The sequence below is a fragment of the Ixodes scapularis genome, unplaced genomic scaffold (assembly GCF_016920785.2).
Source record: "Ixodes scapularis isolate PalLabHiFi unplaced genomic scaffold, ASM1692078v2 PGA_scaffold12__126_contigs__length_90152505, whole genome shotgun sequence".
NCBI lineage: Eukaryota > Metazoa > Arthropoda > Arachnida > Ixodida > Ixodidae > Ixodes > Ixodes scapularis.
The window spans coordinates 80,866,552-80,882,369 of record NW_024609838.1 but is presented as its reverse complement, the minus strand read 5'-3'; the positions used below and the strand labels follow the sequence as shown (position 1 = coordinate 80,882,369).

Here is a 15,818-nt window from a genome sequence, read left to right as displayed (position 1 = left end):
GGCGGACATCATGCTAACCTCATCGATAATCACGCACCTGACGTTCCTGAACGCATAGCGGAACGTGTTCAACTCGTTGTCCCGCAGTCCGCCATCCCTATTGATGGTAAGTCTGAACGCTGCATGTACAGTTATTCCACCAAGCGCGACCGCCGCTTTTCCAGTTGTAGCACAGGCAACATAGGCGTTTACATTATCTGAACCAGCAGGGCTGCAATATCTGTTGTAGACGTCCATGATGAGACGCAGTACAAATGTCTTCCCACATCCAGCCACTCCCGTGAAGAAGATTTGTAGTGGCGGAGAGTCCGGTATAGTGAGTCTATGCACGACTTCTCGGACGATCTCGTACTGCTCCTCATTCGTCTTCCGCATTGTGTCCAGGTACTGATCTCTGCTCATGACGTCTTGGCGCGTGCACACGGCGGGGCACTGCTTAAACGGGGCATTGGATTGGACCATACTGATGTCTAGGAGATCGGAGACGTCGTTTTCCATGGCCATCGGGTGCAGTCTCACATCTGGGAGCTCAGAAGTGGCACAATGTTCCCCGTCATTTGACTGGAGCATGGAATTACAAACGGCACGAATTTGCTCAATGTCTACGTCACTGTGGTACCGTGCCTTGTTCTGTAGAATGACGTCGATGTTTTGCTCATACAGACGCTCGAAACAGTTTTGGTCTAAGATGTCAACTTCTTTGCGGAATGGATAGAAAAGCAGGACATGTTCTCGCTTGAAGTTGACTGAATCGTCTACGGAGTAACCGCGGTAGCGAAGTATCCGTCGCTGATTCCTCTTTCTGTAGGTATATATGTTGTACTCGGTAGCGAACTCTGCTAGAGTAACAGGTTCCAATTCGGGAATGCGGTCTTCGTAGCGCTCGATCATTGTACGTTTCCATACATCAGTGCTTGATCCTACTAAGCCTTCCTGCGCCATCTGAGCGTTAGACTTCCGAATGCGCGTCCTCTCCTCGGGCCATGCAGAGTTCACGAAGACAACTTTGCGACTCGCCTCCGACATATCCTGGTTGAGCAAACACCGTGCGGCCTCTTGTGCGGACAGTTCAATGGCATTCAACATTTTCACACCCAGATGTCTCAGTGCCTGAGAATAGGCCATATCCCCCTTCTCCTTGACAATTTCTGGCACTACTCGATTGAGGTTCGACATACCTCGGTTGGCCTTGTTTACATATTCCACCACGTAGGCAGCACACGCGTACGTGTCGAGGACGATCTGAAGATCCATGTTAGAATCGAGAATTGACGCAACCCATGGGTTAAAGTAATTCACCCACTTTTGCTGCACAGTACGGGGTAGCATGATGGTGGCACGAGGAGTGCCTGCTCGGAGAACAGAAATGTACTCCGCCTTGACCGCGACACCGTGATGTTCCCAAAACTGCTCCATGGAGTCATAATTTGTCGTTTCCAGGGCCTGATGCATGGCCTCGTACTTGTTTAGGAGGCTCTCGATTTTCTTCTTCTGCGCTTCATTGTCCACAGTGGGGAAAGGCACTACGACCATACATTCATCGATGGGCATAAAAGGCGCGTTAAAGCGGCATCTGGTGGTGTTGTGCTTGTAGCAGGTATGCGTGTGTTGGTGCACCTGAGTCCGCTCCCGCTTCAAGCATCCGTTGTCGATGGAAAGCAGAACGTTGGCTATTTCAAGAGTCTGGGGCATGAGCATCGAGAGCTCCTCGTTGGGCGCGTTATGAAGCCAAAGGAGAATGTGCGCGTGTGCCGACCCGCGGTGCTGAAATTCAATCCGCTTAAAGTAGTCGACGACTATGTACGGCCTAAAAGGCGATACACGGGTGTTGCGGAGAATGTTGAGAATGACACGCACCAATCGGTCGAAATATATGGCACAGACCACGGGATCGTCATTTACTAGCTGAGCTCGATAAATGCTGTTCATTTGCTCCAGTGGTACTTCGATCTCGCCGGGCTTCAACCGAAGGCGTTGAAGCAACTGCAAAAGGTCGGGCCAGTGCATTTCCGAGGCAGAAAGAGTGAGGAACGCGGTCGGCTTACCCAACTGCCGTATCATAGCAAAGAGGTCTTTCTTGCGTTTTGTCCAGTACTGCACGGTGTTGGGTATACCATGCATGAAAGCCATGTCGTGCTCGACCGCTTGCTGCACAAAATCCTTGTCGAGCAACTGTTGCTTCGTTAGTGTTTCCAGTGCCTTTATGTTACGGAAGGCCACACACATGTCACCGGCTACTCGGTGCCTAAACACTTTCATGGCCATGTACAGTACGTGCTGCGGGGTGGCCCCTCGACGGTCTGATCTGCGGATCTCACTCATGGCGTGTGTGAAGACTGTCGGTTTTGCGCTGGCATCTACTCGGCGCGGCTCACCGAGATAGATCTGTGGGAACGAGAGCTCCTCTGCGTGTTCGTCGTAAAGGATGCTCACGGGCCTTTTTCCCTTACCTGGCGCAATCGCTGGAAACTTGTCTTCGTCCCATACGAGAGTGTGCTGAGCCAGAGTCATGGCTGTAGCCACTTGGATCGGATCGTTGAGGTCTGAGCATTACGGGAGCAACTCGATCTCGTCGTGTTCGTCCACTTCTACGATATCCCCCAAACGGGCAAAATCGCACTTTATATTATAATGCTTGTACAGCGTGCTATCACACAGCAGCTTAAGCCACGGCAGCAGATCACATTTTTTTACTGCCCCTGCCAGGTACGTCGTCTTCGCAAGCATACGCCGCTTCAAATGTACATTGAGGGCTCGGTCTTGTTCGATGGCACGAGGCAACATTGTCACCATGTCGTCCACATCAACACAGACGTTCACTACTGGTCCCTTAATGCCATGTTGACGTGCACCGTGCATCAGCCGTCGCAGTTGCATGAAAGGAATTCGTGGAGATATGAGTCTCTCACTCACCGCGTTCAATTGTGGGAGGTGGGCTGGCTTCGGGGGATATACATAACCGTTACTTGAGGAAAGATGAGGAATATGACCCTTGTGCACTGATTGTATGCAGGTCGAGCACAGTTTGAATTGGGTTAAATCCGAGTTTGGAAATGATTGCTCTAGGGTCTCGTGACATCTGTCCGGTAGCGGTTGCAAGTCGTTTTGGAACCAGAGCCGATCACAGACTGAACATACGCTCCCAAACGGGTTGTCTCTAAACAGCCGTTGGAAATTTTTTGTTGCACCGTCAGGCTTAGCGATCCTTGCCTTTTGCTTGGCTTCCGCTGTGGCGGCGCTCACTCCTGGCTGCTCTCGGCGGCGGCGATGAGCTTCTGCCTCGGCGTCGCGCACTTCCGAGTCCTCTCGATAGCGGCTTCTGGCTTCCGCTTCGGCGGCGCTCACTCCTGGCTGCTCTCGGCGGTAGCGATGAGCCTCTGCCTCGGCGTCGCGCACTTCCGGGTGCCCTCGACGGCGGCGCTTAGATTCAGCTTCAGCAGCGCTCACTTCTGGCTGCTCTCGGCGGCGGCGATGAGCCTCTGCCTCGGCGTCGCGTACCTCCGGGTCCTCTCGATAGCGGCTTCTGGCTTCCGCTTCGGCGGCGCTCACTCCTGGCTGCTCTCGGCGGCGGCGATGAGCCTCTGCCTCGGCTTCGCGCACTTCCGGATCCTCTCGACGGCGGCGCTTAGATTCAGCTTCAGCAGCGCTTACTTCTGGGTGCTCTCGGCGACGGCGATGAGCTTCTGCTTCGGCGTCGCGCACTTCCGGGTCCTCTCGATAGCGGCTTCTGGCTTCCGCTTCGGTGGCGCTCACTCCTGGCTGCTCTCGGCGGCGGCGATGAGCCTCTGCCTCGGCGTCGCGCACTTCCGGGTGGTCTCGACGGCGGCGCTTAGATTCAGCTTCAGCAGCGCTTACTTCTGGCTGCTCTCGACGGCGGCGATGAGCTTCTGCTTCGGCGTCGCGCACTTCAGTGTCCTCTCGATGGCGGCGCTTAGATTGAGCTTCAGCAGCGCTCACTTCTGGTTGCTCTCGGCGGCGGCGATGAGCCTCTGCCTCGGCGTCGCGCACTTCCGGGTCTTGTCGACGGCGCCGTTTAGCTTCAGCTTCGGCGGCACGCACTGCAGGATCTTGGCGCCGGCGGCGCTGAGCCTCTGCTCGGGCAGTGCGTTTAGCAGCAGCTGCTTCATCTGACTCGCTCATTTTGTGAAAAAAGAACTGCCTGACTAAGTCTCGTCGTCGTCGTCTTTGTGATATCACTCATGCTGGATCACGGCGCCGACGGTGCTGACCCTCTGCTCGTGCAGCACGTTTAGCAGCAGCTGCTAAAGCCCCTCCATCCTGAGAAAAGTGGCTGCATTGATTGTTGTGGAAATGCTCGAGACACGTGCCGTGCACCAATTCTGGGAAGAACATGGCCACTGTAACATGGCATCTGAAATCTAGTTTGAATGTGCACTGTGCCGCCATGATCTTTCCAAAGTCTGCACGTTGCACGTGCCTTGTGCATCGACGCACCGTGCGCTACTTTTAAGGCATGAACGCACTTTAGCAGCTTTTAGCTTCTCTTTGTTCTATTATTTTTCTGCTGCAGGGTTTTTCAACCGTGCAGCAGGAAAGCCGAAGCCGGCCGAGGGATAAGAGATAAGTCTTTTAAAATAATTTTTCGGAGAAATGAAAATTCGGATTCGTCCGCCCTGCTCATCCTCCCTGCTCCCCTGCGTTCTCCTCTTCTCCTCGCGGGGGCCACGTGATCTCGGGGGGGGGGAGAGGCGAGGGGGTAGTCACGTGACCCTCCCGAGGCCACGTGACCCCCCGCTGAAGTCATGTGACCCCCTCCCCCCGAGGTCACGTGACCCCCCCCCGAACCATACTAGACAATGAGGGGAGGAGGAGGAGGGCAGAGGTCCGGGGGGTCACGTGACCTCTAGGGGACGGGATCACATGACCTTGGGCGGGCCGTCACGTGACTTCGGCGGGGGGAGGGGAGTCACCCGCCGGGGTAACGTGACCTTGGCGGGAGAGGAGGGGGAGCGGAGGGGGAGGAGGGGAGGAGGAGGAGAGGGAGGGGCGCGGTTACGCCGACGCCGACGGCGACGCCGACGCCGCTCAGGCTGGAGACGGGCCCCCAAGAGCTGCGCTCTAAAACGATCTATTGTCACGAAGTAGGTTGCAGCGCACTTACGTTGACGAGACGCGACTTGAAAGGTGTTATTCAAGGGAGATGTCGACACGGCCACGGCAAAACCACCACTCGAACACAGAAACGCGAAGGTGCCCGTGAAGATTCAACACGATGTAGCACAAGCTGTCGTTCGTAGAACCGAACACTAAACGGATCACAAAACATTCTTGGGCTTCTTTGAAGAAATCGCTTGCAGAACCAGACATACGCAGCAGCCACAGATGGAGAATTCACACGCCAAACTAGGTCCGGCTAAACGCATTCCGAGATCGGGAACGGCTAATGCGTCATCCCTCAAACCACGTGACCACTCAACTTCTACAACGCTTTCAGCTTAGGGAAAGAGAGAAAAGGATCAAGGGAGAGGCCAAAACGGGGTTTCACGAACAAAAGGCTTATCTTACGGGGCCGCAACGAGGGGATGTGTCACTTGTAACGAAGGTTGACAGTGCTGTGAATGCTAAGTGTGGCCTTGGGCGCCAGGCAGGTGCGATGTCCTGCTTTGTCACCAGATTCTAGACTGTAGTCACGTGACCCTAACCGGAGACACGATTGGCCTAAAACACGCGTAGCATCTACCCTGCTGTCAATATCGAGTGAACATAGAGCTCTATGATGTCCAGCTTTTGAACTCAAAACGATGCGAGTTTTACGCTGTATAGCCCACATTATAATTTTAAATAAAAAATAAACGCGACTATTTTTTTGTGCATGATGTCGACAAATAAATAAATATGTATACATATATATATGTTTACCAATAAATTTAAAATCATGTGTACACTGTTTCAAATTTTGTTACGAACGAGTTACAAATAAAAGACACCACGGACAGCACATCTTCCGACTTTCAACACACGATGAATCGCCGACGCTCGCAAACGAACGGATGCGATGCTGCGCAAACGGTTTTGAAAAAGTTGCATTTTGTACCCCGGGCGCGACGGCTTCCGTTCGAAGGGAAAAGGATTCGGGACGGCGAAATAGCGTCTTGCATCTTGAGTAAGCTAACGGTTCGTGTTTACCTGCTCAAATTAGCGGGGAAATATGAAAAAAAAAAATTATTTCACTGCCAGATTTCGCGGCAAAATTGACGTCACGTGACAAACGTACCAATTCAATTTTTCGCTAAATTTAACGGGGCGGTTACACCGATGGCGACGCCAACACCGCTTAATTAGGAAGGGTGCCTAAGAGCTGCGACTAAAATCCACTGTTTGATGAAGTCGCGTTACGATCGCACTACGTCATATTGTCACACATCAAACATACAACCAAATTTCATTTGTCTTTCAATCTTCAAATTGAGCAATTGATTAATTGGTCCAAATACCTGGAATAACTTCACTTTAAGGATGTTAACAATAGTTAACCAATTACATGAGACTCATGTAATATAGATCAATCAACTAGTGTCTCAGCGAGTACATATAACTTGTTGCTTCCACAACTGAAACGGGCCCATATATCATTATCTGGGGCTATATTTGCCCGCGTATATGGTACGCGGGCATATATGGTGATATATGCTTGTATTTACGCACTTATACGGCCAGATCTGTCAGTATTTGCCCACTTATATGTCGAAATACGGCCGTATTAGTTCCCATATCTGGCGAAATACAGCCCTATTTGACTGCTTATATTATCATATCTGGCCATATATAAAATATATCAGGGCCATATCTGACATTTTCGTACGGGCTGTAATCCTTTAAAAGTTTATTTCACAATGTTTTGCACTTTTTAAAAGAGTTTAACACCAGATCTTCCTATTTTTACCCGATTTTGTTTTTGTTTGTGAAATCACGACGATCTAAACCACCTTGCTTGCCTGCACCAAGATTAACAACACCGAGAACAAAACACCTCTCAAGACCTCCTTCAATGGTGACGAGGACCGGTGGGTGTGTGCGTTTGTGCAAATAGCATGTATGTGTATACTTGCTTTCCCTCGTGTCTACGTTGTTCCTTTCTTTTTTTGAGTGTCACAAATGTTATTGGAACATACTAAAATCTCTGCACTACTTGGCATAGTTATTTTCATAAGGCCACTGCAGATTAGGTTCAGTCGCAAAAACCCTGGTTAGCTTTGACACAACTGACTCGCGACGTGGATACGCTAGTCTTTTGAGATAAAAAATATATTATTAATATTAATATTATTAATATTAGTATTAATATTGTTATTACTATCATCATTATTATTATAGACTCAGTAAAACACCTAGGTCTTAACTTTGACTGTGATCTTTCGTGGACACACACATGCCTTATATAAGCCAACGATTCAGAACTGCTTTATGTTTGCTTTACCATATAAAAGGATTTCTACCATTGTCACCTAAAAACAGCATTGCGCACGCTTAACGTACAATATACTCAGATGCGGCATCACGGCATTTTGTAACTGTCCTTTTTCTGCCATTTTAGAGTTGATCATATTTTAAATGGAATTTTGAAGTGTGCCGCTCATAGCAAAGCCTTTCTATCCTGTGAGAACTTGTTTGTCTCTCTCGAGGTACCTTGTTTTAGCTCACTATTTCTCCAAAACTCTTATCTGGCGATAGTTCTGGGGAAGTGAGTTCAAGGTGTCGTCAAGTCCACTTCGTGATCTGAGATCTGCTCCGCGTTCTCAAACTCTGCGGGTAAGGACTCATTACGGTAAAAGTATTCGCTCATCTTTTGTACCAAAATATTTAATAATTTCCCAGATTCTTTGCTTGTCCTTTCTTCAAACAAGACATTAAAAAAAAATATCTGAGGAGGTCGTTCTGTGACGTGTATAGACAGTGAACCTTTGTGCCTTTAACTCTTATGTGCTTGTTCTTACATTTTGCATATTCCCTCGTGCCATTGATTTTTTTTCTACTGACTAAGTTAATTTATTTAATTTTTCGGGAGAAACTAACTGGTGGATTTATTGTGTGAAATCTGTTATTTGATGTTAATCATTTTGTTTTTTGTGTGGACACACCCAGAGTGAATTTGCCAGACTCAGCAAGAAATATTTGTGTCTTCAGTACGATATATAGTGTGCGGATTTGTGTGCTACCCAGTGTTTTGTATTTTATGACTCATCTTCAAACTACATGCAAACTCGACTAAAACACCAACTCTGACTTTCCTCCTATACTGTGATGAAACATTGAAATGTGTGTGTGTGTGTGTGTGTACGTTTTTTTCCCATGTGCACGTGATGTGAGACCGTGCAAATATCTGATCTGCCACACCAAATGCTGAGTATGGTCCCACAAGCCTCTGCTGCTTTGACCAGACCCGATACACAAGTGGTTATATTTGCAATGCTGATATAAAATTTATTATTATTATTATTATTATTATTATTATTATTATTATTATTATTCGTGTAAATATTCGAAGTTTGCGTAAACACTGAGATAAGTTGCGTGCAATAATTAATACGTTTACCGCGTCGATGGATGTTTTCGTTCTAACTGAAATTGATGTGTTATCTTTGCAATGCAATCAATTGATTCTCGATGGCTACAAGGAGTCATTTTACACCCGTCATCATGGTAGAGGTGGTGGGATTGCTATATACGTTAAAGATACATGTTTACTGTCGCCTCGGAGCATATCTCTTGTCAACGGAGAAACACTGGCTGTTCGAATTTTTTTGTCAGGTTTTTCTTTATTTTTGTTAGCGGTTTACAGGCCTCTCTCAGAAAATGTTTCGATCTTTCTTGCTGAACTAGATGCTGTGCTTAACCAGTTTCGTTCGGAAGGACAATTTTTCGTCATTGGCGATTTAAACATTGATACTCTTATACCTAATAAATCGATAGTTTGTGATTATCTCACTCTACTCTCGAAATATGGCATTGGAAATGCCATATTTCCATACCCACTAGAGAAGAACTTTGGGTTGAAAAATTAGTAGTTCCCTGAATTGACCATATCAATATTCGTGCTCCGGATATGTCTGGAAAGTCCGGCGTAATTACTCATAAACTATTCGATCATTACTTTGTTGGATGTCGTTCAGACGCTCAGACACCCGAAGAACAAGGAACCAGGCGCGATTTTTCTAGCATTTCAATTACGGGTCCGGTAAAATTCGATGCTTTGGTCGCTGCCTCTGACTGGAACGAACTCTTGATGTCCGTAGAACCTTCCAATGTTTATAAAGCTTTCGTCGAGGTTTTTCAATTCTTTTATTGTGCCGCCAAGAAAAAAGGTTAATTTCAAACGACGGTGCTATAAGCCATAGTTTAATTCTGAAATTATGACTGCAATCAAAGGAAAAGATACGTTGTGGTTACGTTCCCCATCGTTCACCAAACAATTTGCAGTTAAAAGCAGAGTATCGAAGCGCTCGGAACAAAGCCGATGCAATTATACGGTCTGCCAAACGAGGCTATTTTCAGCGAAGATTCTTTGAGGCAATATCGAATCCATGTGAAACATGGAAGTTCGTTAAATCTTTTACAGGGCGTGAAGAAAAGGCCTCGCTTATTGATTCCCTTCAAAAACACCTCGGCACAGATCTGTAATGAGTAGTGAACGACTTTAACAAACCTTTTTGCTGCGTCATCGGGCTTTGCGAGAGACAGTGATATTAAACCGCTTGCCTCGACGCAAGTACAGTCAAACTCGTTTATAAAGAAACAACATGAAGCACTACGACTACTTCGATATTGCAAGTAGTTCGATATAGCAAAAAAATACATTTACAACGAACTTCCACGATGAATTCGTTGTAAGGCAAGAGCTACTTTTTCTTTCTCATCTCTTCGTGCCGCCTTGTAACAACGTGCTAGAAAGTTTTTTTTTTCTTTTGTGCATGCCGCGCAGTTTTTTTTTTTAATTTTATTTTCCTTTTTAAGTTTTCTCTTCGTGGTCAAACGCTTTGAGACAGAATTTTTTTTTTCTTTCTGTACGTGCGTGGAGTGTTTTTTTTTCTTTTAACTTTTGCTCTTCTGAGTCACTTCTCTTCGCTCAATTTTGTTCCCAACTTCAGCTATTGGAATTTTCGTGCTTTCCTACATCTTTTTTGGAGGACGGGACCTGTTAAAAGACGATTGTTTTCGCGTTTTTGGAAGCCTTCCCGGGGGCGTCTGAGCGCGCGTGCCAACCCACAAGCCGCCGACGACAATAAGCTGCGCGTCCTCATGCGGGATGAGGGAGAACATCTTTGGGGGCCTGGTCCGCAACCGTCAAACCACCGTCGAAGCGTTTGTCACGGAGGCAACGAACATAGAGCGCTCCCTTTAAGCACGCGCCTCCTACTACCAACGACATCCCGGCGTCGTTGCCTCCAGGCTGCTTAACGACGAGATCGGCGTCCGTGCCCGGGACACCCGTGATGTTATCCGCGACGTCGTCCGGGAGGAGCTCCAGAAGTTGGTACCTGGGGGTATGGTCGTGTTGATGGTGAATGCGTTGCTTTAAGGTGAATCCGTTGCTAACGTTTTGTCAGGTGTATGTGATTTGCCGTTCATGGCCGTCGAAAACATGAAATAGAAATGTAACCAACCCGTGTACAGACGAAGGGGACGAGCCCAACACCATCTCTAAACACAGCATGTCATTTTAATTTCGGAGTTTTCTTTATATACAGAAACCAATCCCTAGTCGAACAGAACAACAACCGTCAACCCTCAAGCAAGACAAGGTGAACATGGACATGTTGACTTTGTCTGCTTTTTGGTTCTCAGTATGTACTGCTTTATTCGCCCTGTTCATGGCCATATGTGAAAGTGCTGGTTCTGGCATTTAAGGCATCACAGGAACGCTCAAAAGTTTTGATAATTTCTCGAGGCCTTCACGAGTGACATCACGAGGGTGACAACCCTACTGAAAAAAAACATTTGAAATTCAAACGGGTGGCAAACTGGTGAATCAAACGGGTGCAAACTTGTCGACCCGTTTGGATCAAACGTGATTATGGGATACGGGTAGCCGTTTGAAACGGTACCCGCTCCAAACGGTACCCATTTGATACAGGTGCCCGTTTGATACCGTTGCCCGTTTGATACAGGTGCCCGTTCGACCTTGCACGTGACCACACGTTTGAACGTGGCATTCGAATCGGGAAAATATGCGCTAGCTCTAAACGGGGATCGTCTGGTAGGTTGGTTATCTTAAACTTGTTTAAGACGTTCCGAAACTCATAAAACTATTTATAACATGGAGGAAACACGTAGAACAAATGTACTCACGTAGGTGCTTGCAAATGAACAAGAAAACAGACACAAAAGATTGTTTTCAATTCTCCTCAAAGTTTATTACGTCTTCTGTAGACAAGTACAAACGTGCAAGCGATCTGTGAAATCTGAGAGGCACTCTAAGCTTTTATACAACTGAGAAGATAGCAAACCAAACAAGAACCGAGGTAATTGTAGACTATGAAGGTAGACTTTCGGGAAATTATTCGCCCGGCTGCCGCGAGAATAGTGGCTGCATAATTATATAGATAATCTGGAAGAGTACGAGTAGAAGAACGGTCAATCGTTGCCAAGAAGTAGGTTGCAGTGCACTTACCATAAAAATAGCGGACTTGAAAGATGTAATCCGTGATATTTGTCGACACGGTCAAAGCAGGACAACCAAACAAACACAAATGAGAGGGAACGGCTTCTTGGAAGTTTCAACACGATGTGGCGCACAAGCTGTCATTTGCCGAACCCAACCAAACCGCAAGAATTCCTGACTTCTTTGAAGAATTGCTTGTTGCCGATATAGACGTAGGACTTTTCGAACACTGAGAGCTTTGGTGCACATCCTATACGTTGTCGAGAGACATCCTAATAAGACCGCAGGGTTAAGCAACAGATCGAAGCAGGTGGACGCGCGAAGTTCGAGCTGGAACTGACAAGCAGAAAAAGAAAAAAGCGGCTGCTAGGCGCACCCTTCCGGATCTCGATGCTTATGAGCGTGTAGCTCACGCGCGGCTTTTCGGGTGACAAGAGAGGGGGGAGGGGGCGAGCACCACAGGGACAGCCCCTCTCCCTCTCCCCAGGCATTCCAGAAAGATGTGTTTTTGTAACCTCAAAAAAAAAAAAAAAACACTCGCGCGCGCGCGCGCGCATTCTAGCGCGTTTGAATCTTGGAAATGGCGGCGGGGCGGCCAGAAGCTCGGCTTGCGCCCGAGCGAAGAAAGTACTCAGCGCGATCTCGTAGTTTACTGCTGCAACGGCGGGCGTGCTCTTGCAATGCTCGATGTTCTTGCAGCCGCGTGTACGCGTGCTACCTTCGCTGCGTCTTGAATTAAAGTGAAACGGAGTCTAGACGTACATTCTTTCACGCGGTCGCGTCTTCTGCGAGAGAGATTCGAGCTGAATAAGTAAATTGAGGCAACAAAGATAGACAAAGTTTTAAAGTTCTGTCAAAAATATCGGCTCACCAACGTCGCGCATTCACGTAAAAAACAAAAAAAAAGAGTGTTAGTTTTAGTTTCAGTATAAGCGAACATCAGCGCAATTGAAATATAAATATAATTATTTGCATTACGCGGACGATCTGAAATCGATGAGCCGGCGCTCCCAGCCTTCCGGAAACATTGGCTGCAACGGCTGAAGCGCTAGGCGTGCCTACGCCGCCGATCTTTACGTTCAGTATCAAACGGGCTACGGAGAGCCGTTCAATTAAACCGGTGCAGTTTGCTACATGGTCACCGGTTTGAGCAAACGTGCGACAATTTTGCCCAAACGAGTCGCCCATTTGCCCAGACGAGCGACCCATTTACCAAGACGAGCGACCCGTTTGCCAAAGGAGTGACCTGTTTGTTCAAATAGGTGACCGTTATGGCTCATACGGGGGACCCCTTTGACCCATACGGTCGACCCCTTTGACAAACTGGTGACCGGCATGGTTAAACTGTTACCGGTATGGACCCGTTTGTTTTCATATAGGCGCCAAATGGTTTTTTTCAGTAGGGAAGTGACGTCACAAGAGGGCAGACAGGAAGGAGGAGAACAAGGAGAATGTGGAGGGGAGGAGAATGAGAGGAGGAGGGAAGAGGAGGAGGGCAGGAGAGGAGGAGAGGATACGGAGGAGGAGGAGGAGCCAACTCTCCTCTTCGTACGCTCTCCTCCTCCTCCTCAAGAGCTGCGTTCTTATTCGGCATTACACGGAGTTGCAAACGCCTTTCATTTTTTTTAACAACTTACAAAGTTTCATTACCGGGCCATTTTATATAGTGACAGGACTGTAAGTTAGTAATTTAATACCGTCAGCACAATACTGAGAAAATTGGACACATTCTACATACGTCTCGATTGTTATTGTGCCTAAATTTGTGGCCTGTTTTGGCCAACTGTGTTTTGGAACAGTAACCAAGTAGCGATCTTATATTCGTGGTTGGTAAACCATAATGTTGCGACATTAAAAAGGGCAAATATTGCATTGCGGAGCTTAGCTTCCTCATTCCAATTGTTGTAAAGGCATACTCGCTGGTAGACGTCCAGCCAATCCTCCACGTCATCAAGGATTCCAGAAGAACCTGAGGATGTCGGACATGGCTGGGAGCAGGGCAGGCTGCAGCGGCTGGAGCGCTCGTGGGGGATTGTCTATTGGAGCTCCTTGCAGCCGACAGTCGTCGATTTTGAAGCTCCAGAATGCAATAACCTTCTCTTCAGGAACGGGGGTACCCCGCAAGACTTCAATCAAAGAATGTGAGGACAACGGAGACAGGGCGGTCAGTCACAACGGTGCTGATATCCAAACTGGCCTGCGCTGCCTGGTCGGCCCACGCGAAAACGTATTCATTTTTGTTGTGTTGCCATATTTTGATTGGGACGTTCTCTAGCACATAACGAAAAATAATATTTAGTTGTCCACGTACGTACCATTCGGCTCGTAGATTCTTACGATGGCGTTTTCAATGACATGCTAATGCTGCTAGCATAGCTTAGCATTTCAAAAAGTTGAATTCCTGTCCGCCATGTTGATAGTGATGTGAAGTAACTGCATGTTAGTTTTCATACATTTGTACTTCAAGTGTAAAGTCTGTACCAAGCCGTTTGACATGAACACGAGTAGACAAGTGTTCTTGAAGCCCACCTCTAAATGCGAGGTTTTTAATATTTCTGCTAAATACATTGTGGTTCATTTTATTGGCCACTGAAGGCACAGAAAAGTGAGTAGCACTAATTCGCTTCAGCACAAATAAAAAAAAAAAAAAAAAAAAAAAAAAAAAAACGAAAGAGAACTTTTTATGGCGCCGAACCAAGACTTTTGGGCTGCAGTTATCATGGTCGAGAGTTTGATTCCCACTGGGAAACTTGGCTGATCTCTTTTTTTTTTGTAATTTGGCCTGATCGTGGGTTTGTGTAATTTATCACGACTCATTTTTTCTTGCAATGTCTCCTGTTGCTTACGAGGTGGTATGGACGCTTTATATTGATTCAACCTGTGTGTGACGATTATGTGTGACACTCGAGTGCGACATTTTTTGGATGCAATCTTGCCCATGAACAGTATGTGTCAAAACTTTTCGTCGGTGTCAGAATGCTGTTGTAAATTTAGCGGCAACCTGTGACGCGATGAGAGTTCCGCATTCAGATTGAACATACTCTCAAGAAGGGTAAGCCGACGACGGGGCAGTGGCGCGCACGACGACCTTGCGCTAGGCCCCTCCTTGATGTCCCGGCCCTCATGATATATTTGTGTGTTCTCTCATATTTTGCTATCCTGTTCTTGCTCCTGCCGACAGCGTCCCCCTCATAATACAAACGTCATGCGTGTATTTATGCACCTTCATGTGGGGGGTTCAACATAAAAAAAAAAGAACTTATCCATCACCTCGCTATAAACGGGTTACATGAATGGAATTTTCTTACCTCGTTGGCATCAGGATAATTTCCTCCGCTGTTTTGAGATAAAGTGGCATGGGTGTGACATAAGAACAGTATTTCCAAGAAGAGAGCAATCATTGTTACTCGAGGTCTACACATGCCTATACACGCAGGCACGGTAAATATCTTAGGATATAATTACAATTCAATAGCTCCTCGTTCAAATAGAGTTCGAATGTACGATCGCAATTTCTTCTTTTTGTCAGCGAAAAATAGCATGTCACTCATCTGCTGGGGAACAATAATTATTGTTCAAGCATGAAAACATAATATTCTCACACACGTTCTTTTGGGTGCACAACCTTTTGTGTTTGGGGGTCGTATAATATACCCTTGCTCTACGTATATCGCGAAAACAAAGTAATAAAACAAGACTTTTAAACAATGCGGTTCAAATACCTTTGAGAAAAGGAAATGCGTTTAACCTTATGTGTTTTTTCATGCATACACAGGCGAAGTCTATTATTTCCACGTGGTAGTTTATTTTGTTGTTGTTCAAATATAGATTTTGTATTCTTTTAGAATACCTGGCAGGACAATTTCGGAATGACTTAAATGGCGCTCCATGAAAATCCTCTGGTCGAGAACTAAGATCACGCTTAGCCAGAAGGCACTAGGACAAGATTGAGTAGTCCTGTGTTATTCACAATACAGCAAGAGCGATAGCTCCGACACGTAACGGCGAACGGCTGTCGCGTTGCGCTCATGCATCGAAGGGCGTGTGAGAAAAAAAAAATAAAAGTTAAGAAAAAAGAAAATGTCAACATTTTCTTTCGAACAATTTTGTTTGTTTCTTATTCTGGAGCGCGTGCAAGCGCATCTTCCGGCATGAGGTCTTGGCATTGACAGTACTACGACGGTATTTTGTTTTCGGC

The 15,818-nt window shown here is 46.9% G+C and overlaps 1 protein-coding gene across 1 annotated transcript; it reads right to left on the bottom strand.

Annotated features, from left to right (window-relative positions):
* Window positions 1-2,550: 2,550 nt before the first annotated feature.
* Window positions 2,551-15,021, bottom strand: LOC121835251. Its single transcript, XM_042289247.1, has 3 exons — window positions 14,929-15,021; window positions 3,562-4,089; window positions 2,551-3,249 (listed from the first exon to the last, which is right to left on the bottom strand). The coding sequence occupies exons 1-3, from the start codon at window positions 15,019-15,021 to the stop codon at window positions 2,551-2,553; spliced, it is 1,320 nt and encodes a 439-aa protein (XP_042145181.1).
* Window positions 15,022-15,818: the final 797 nt, after the last annotated feature.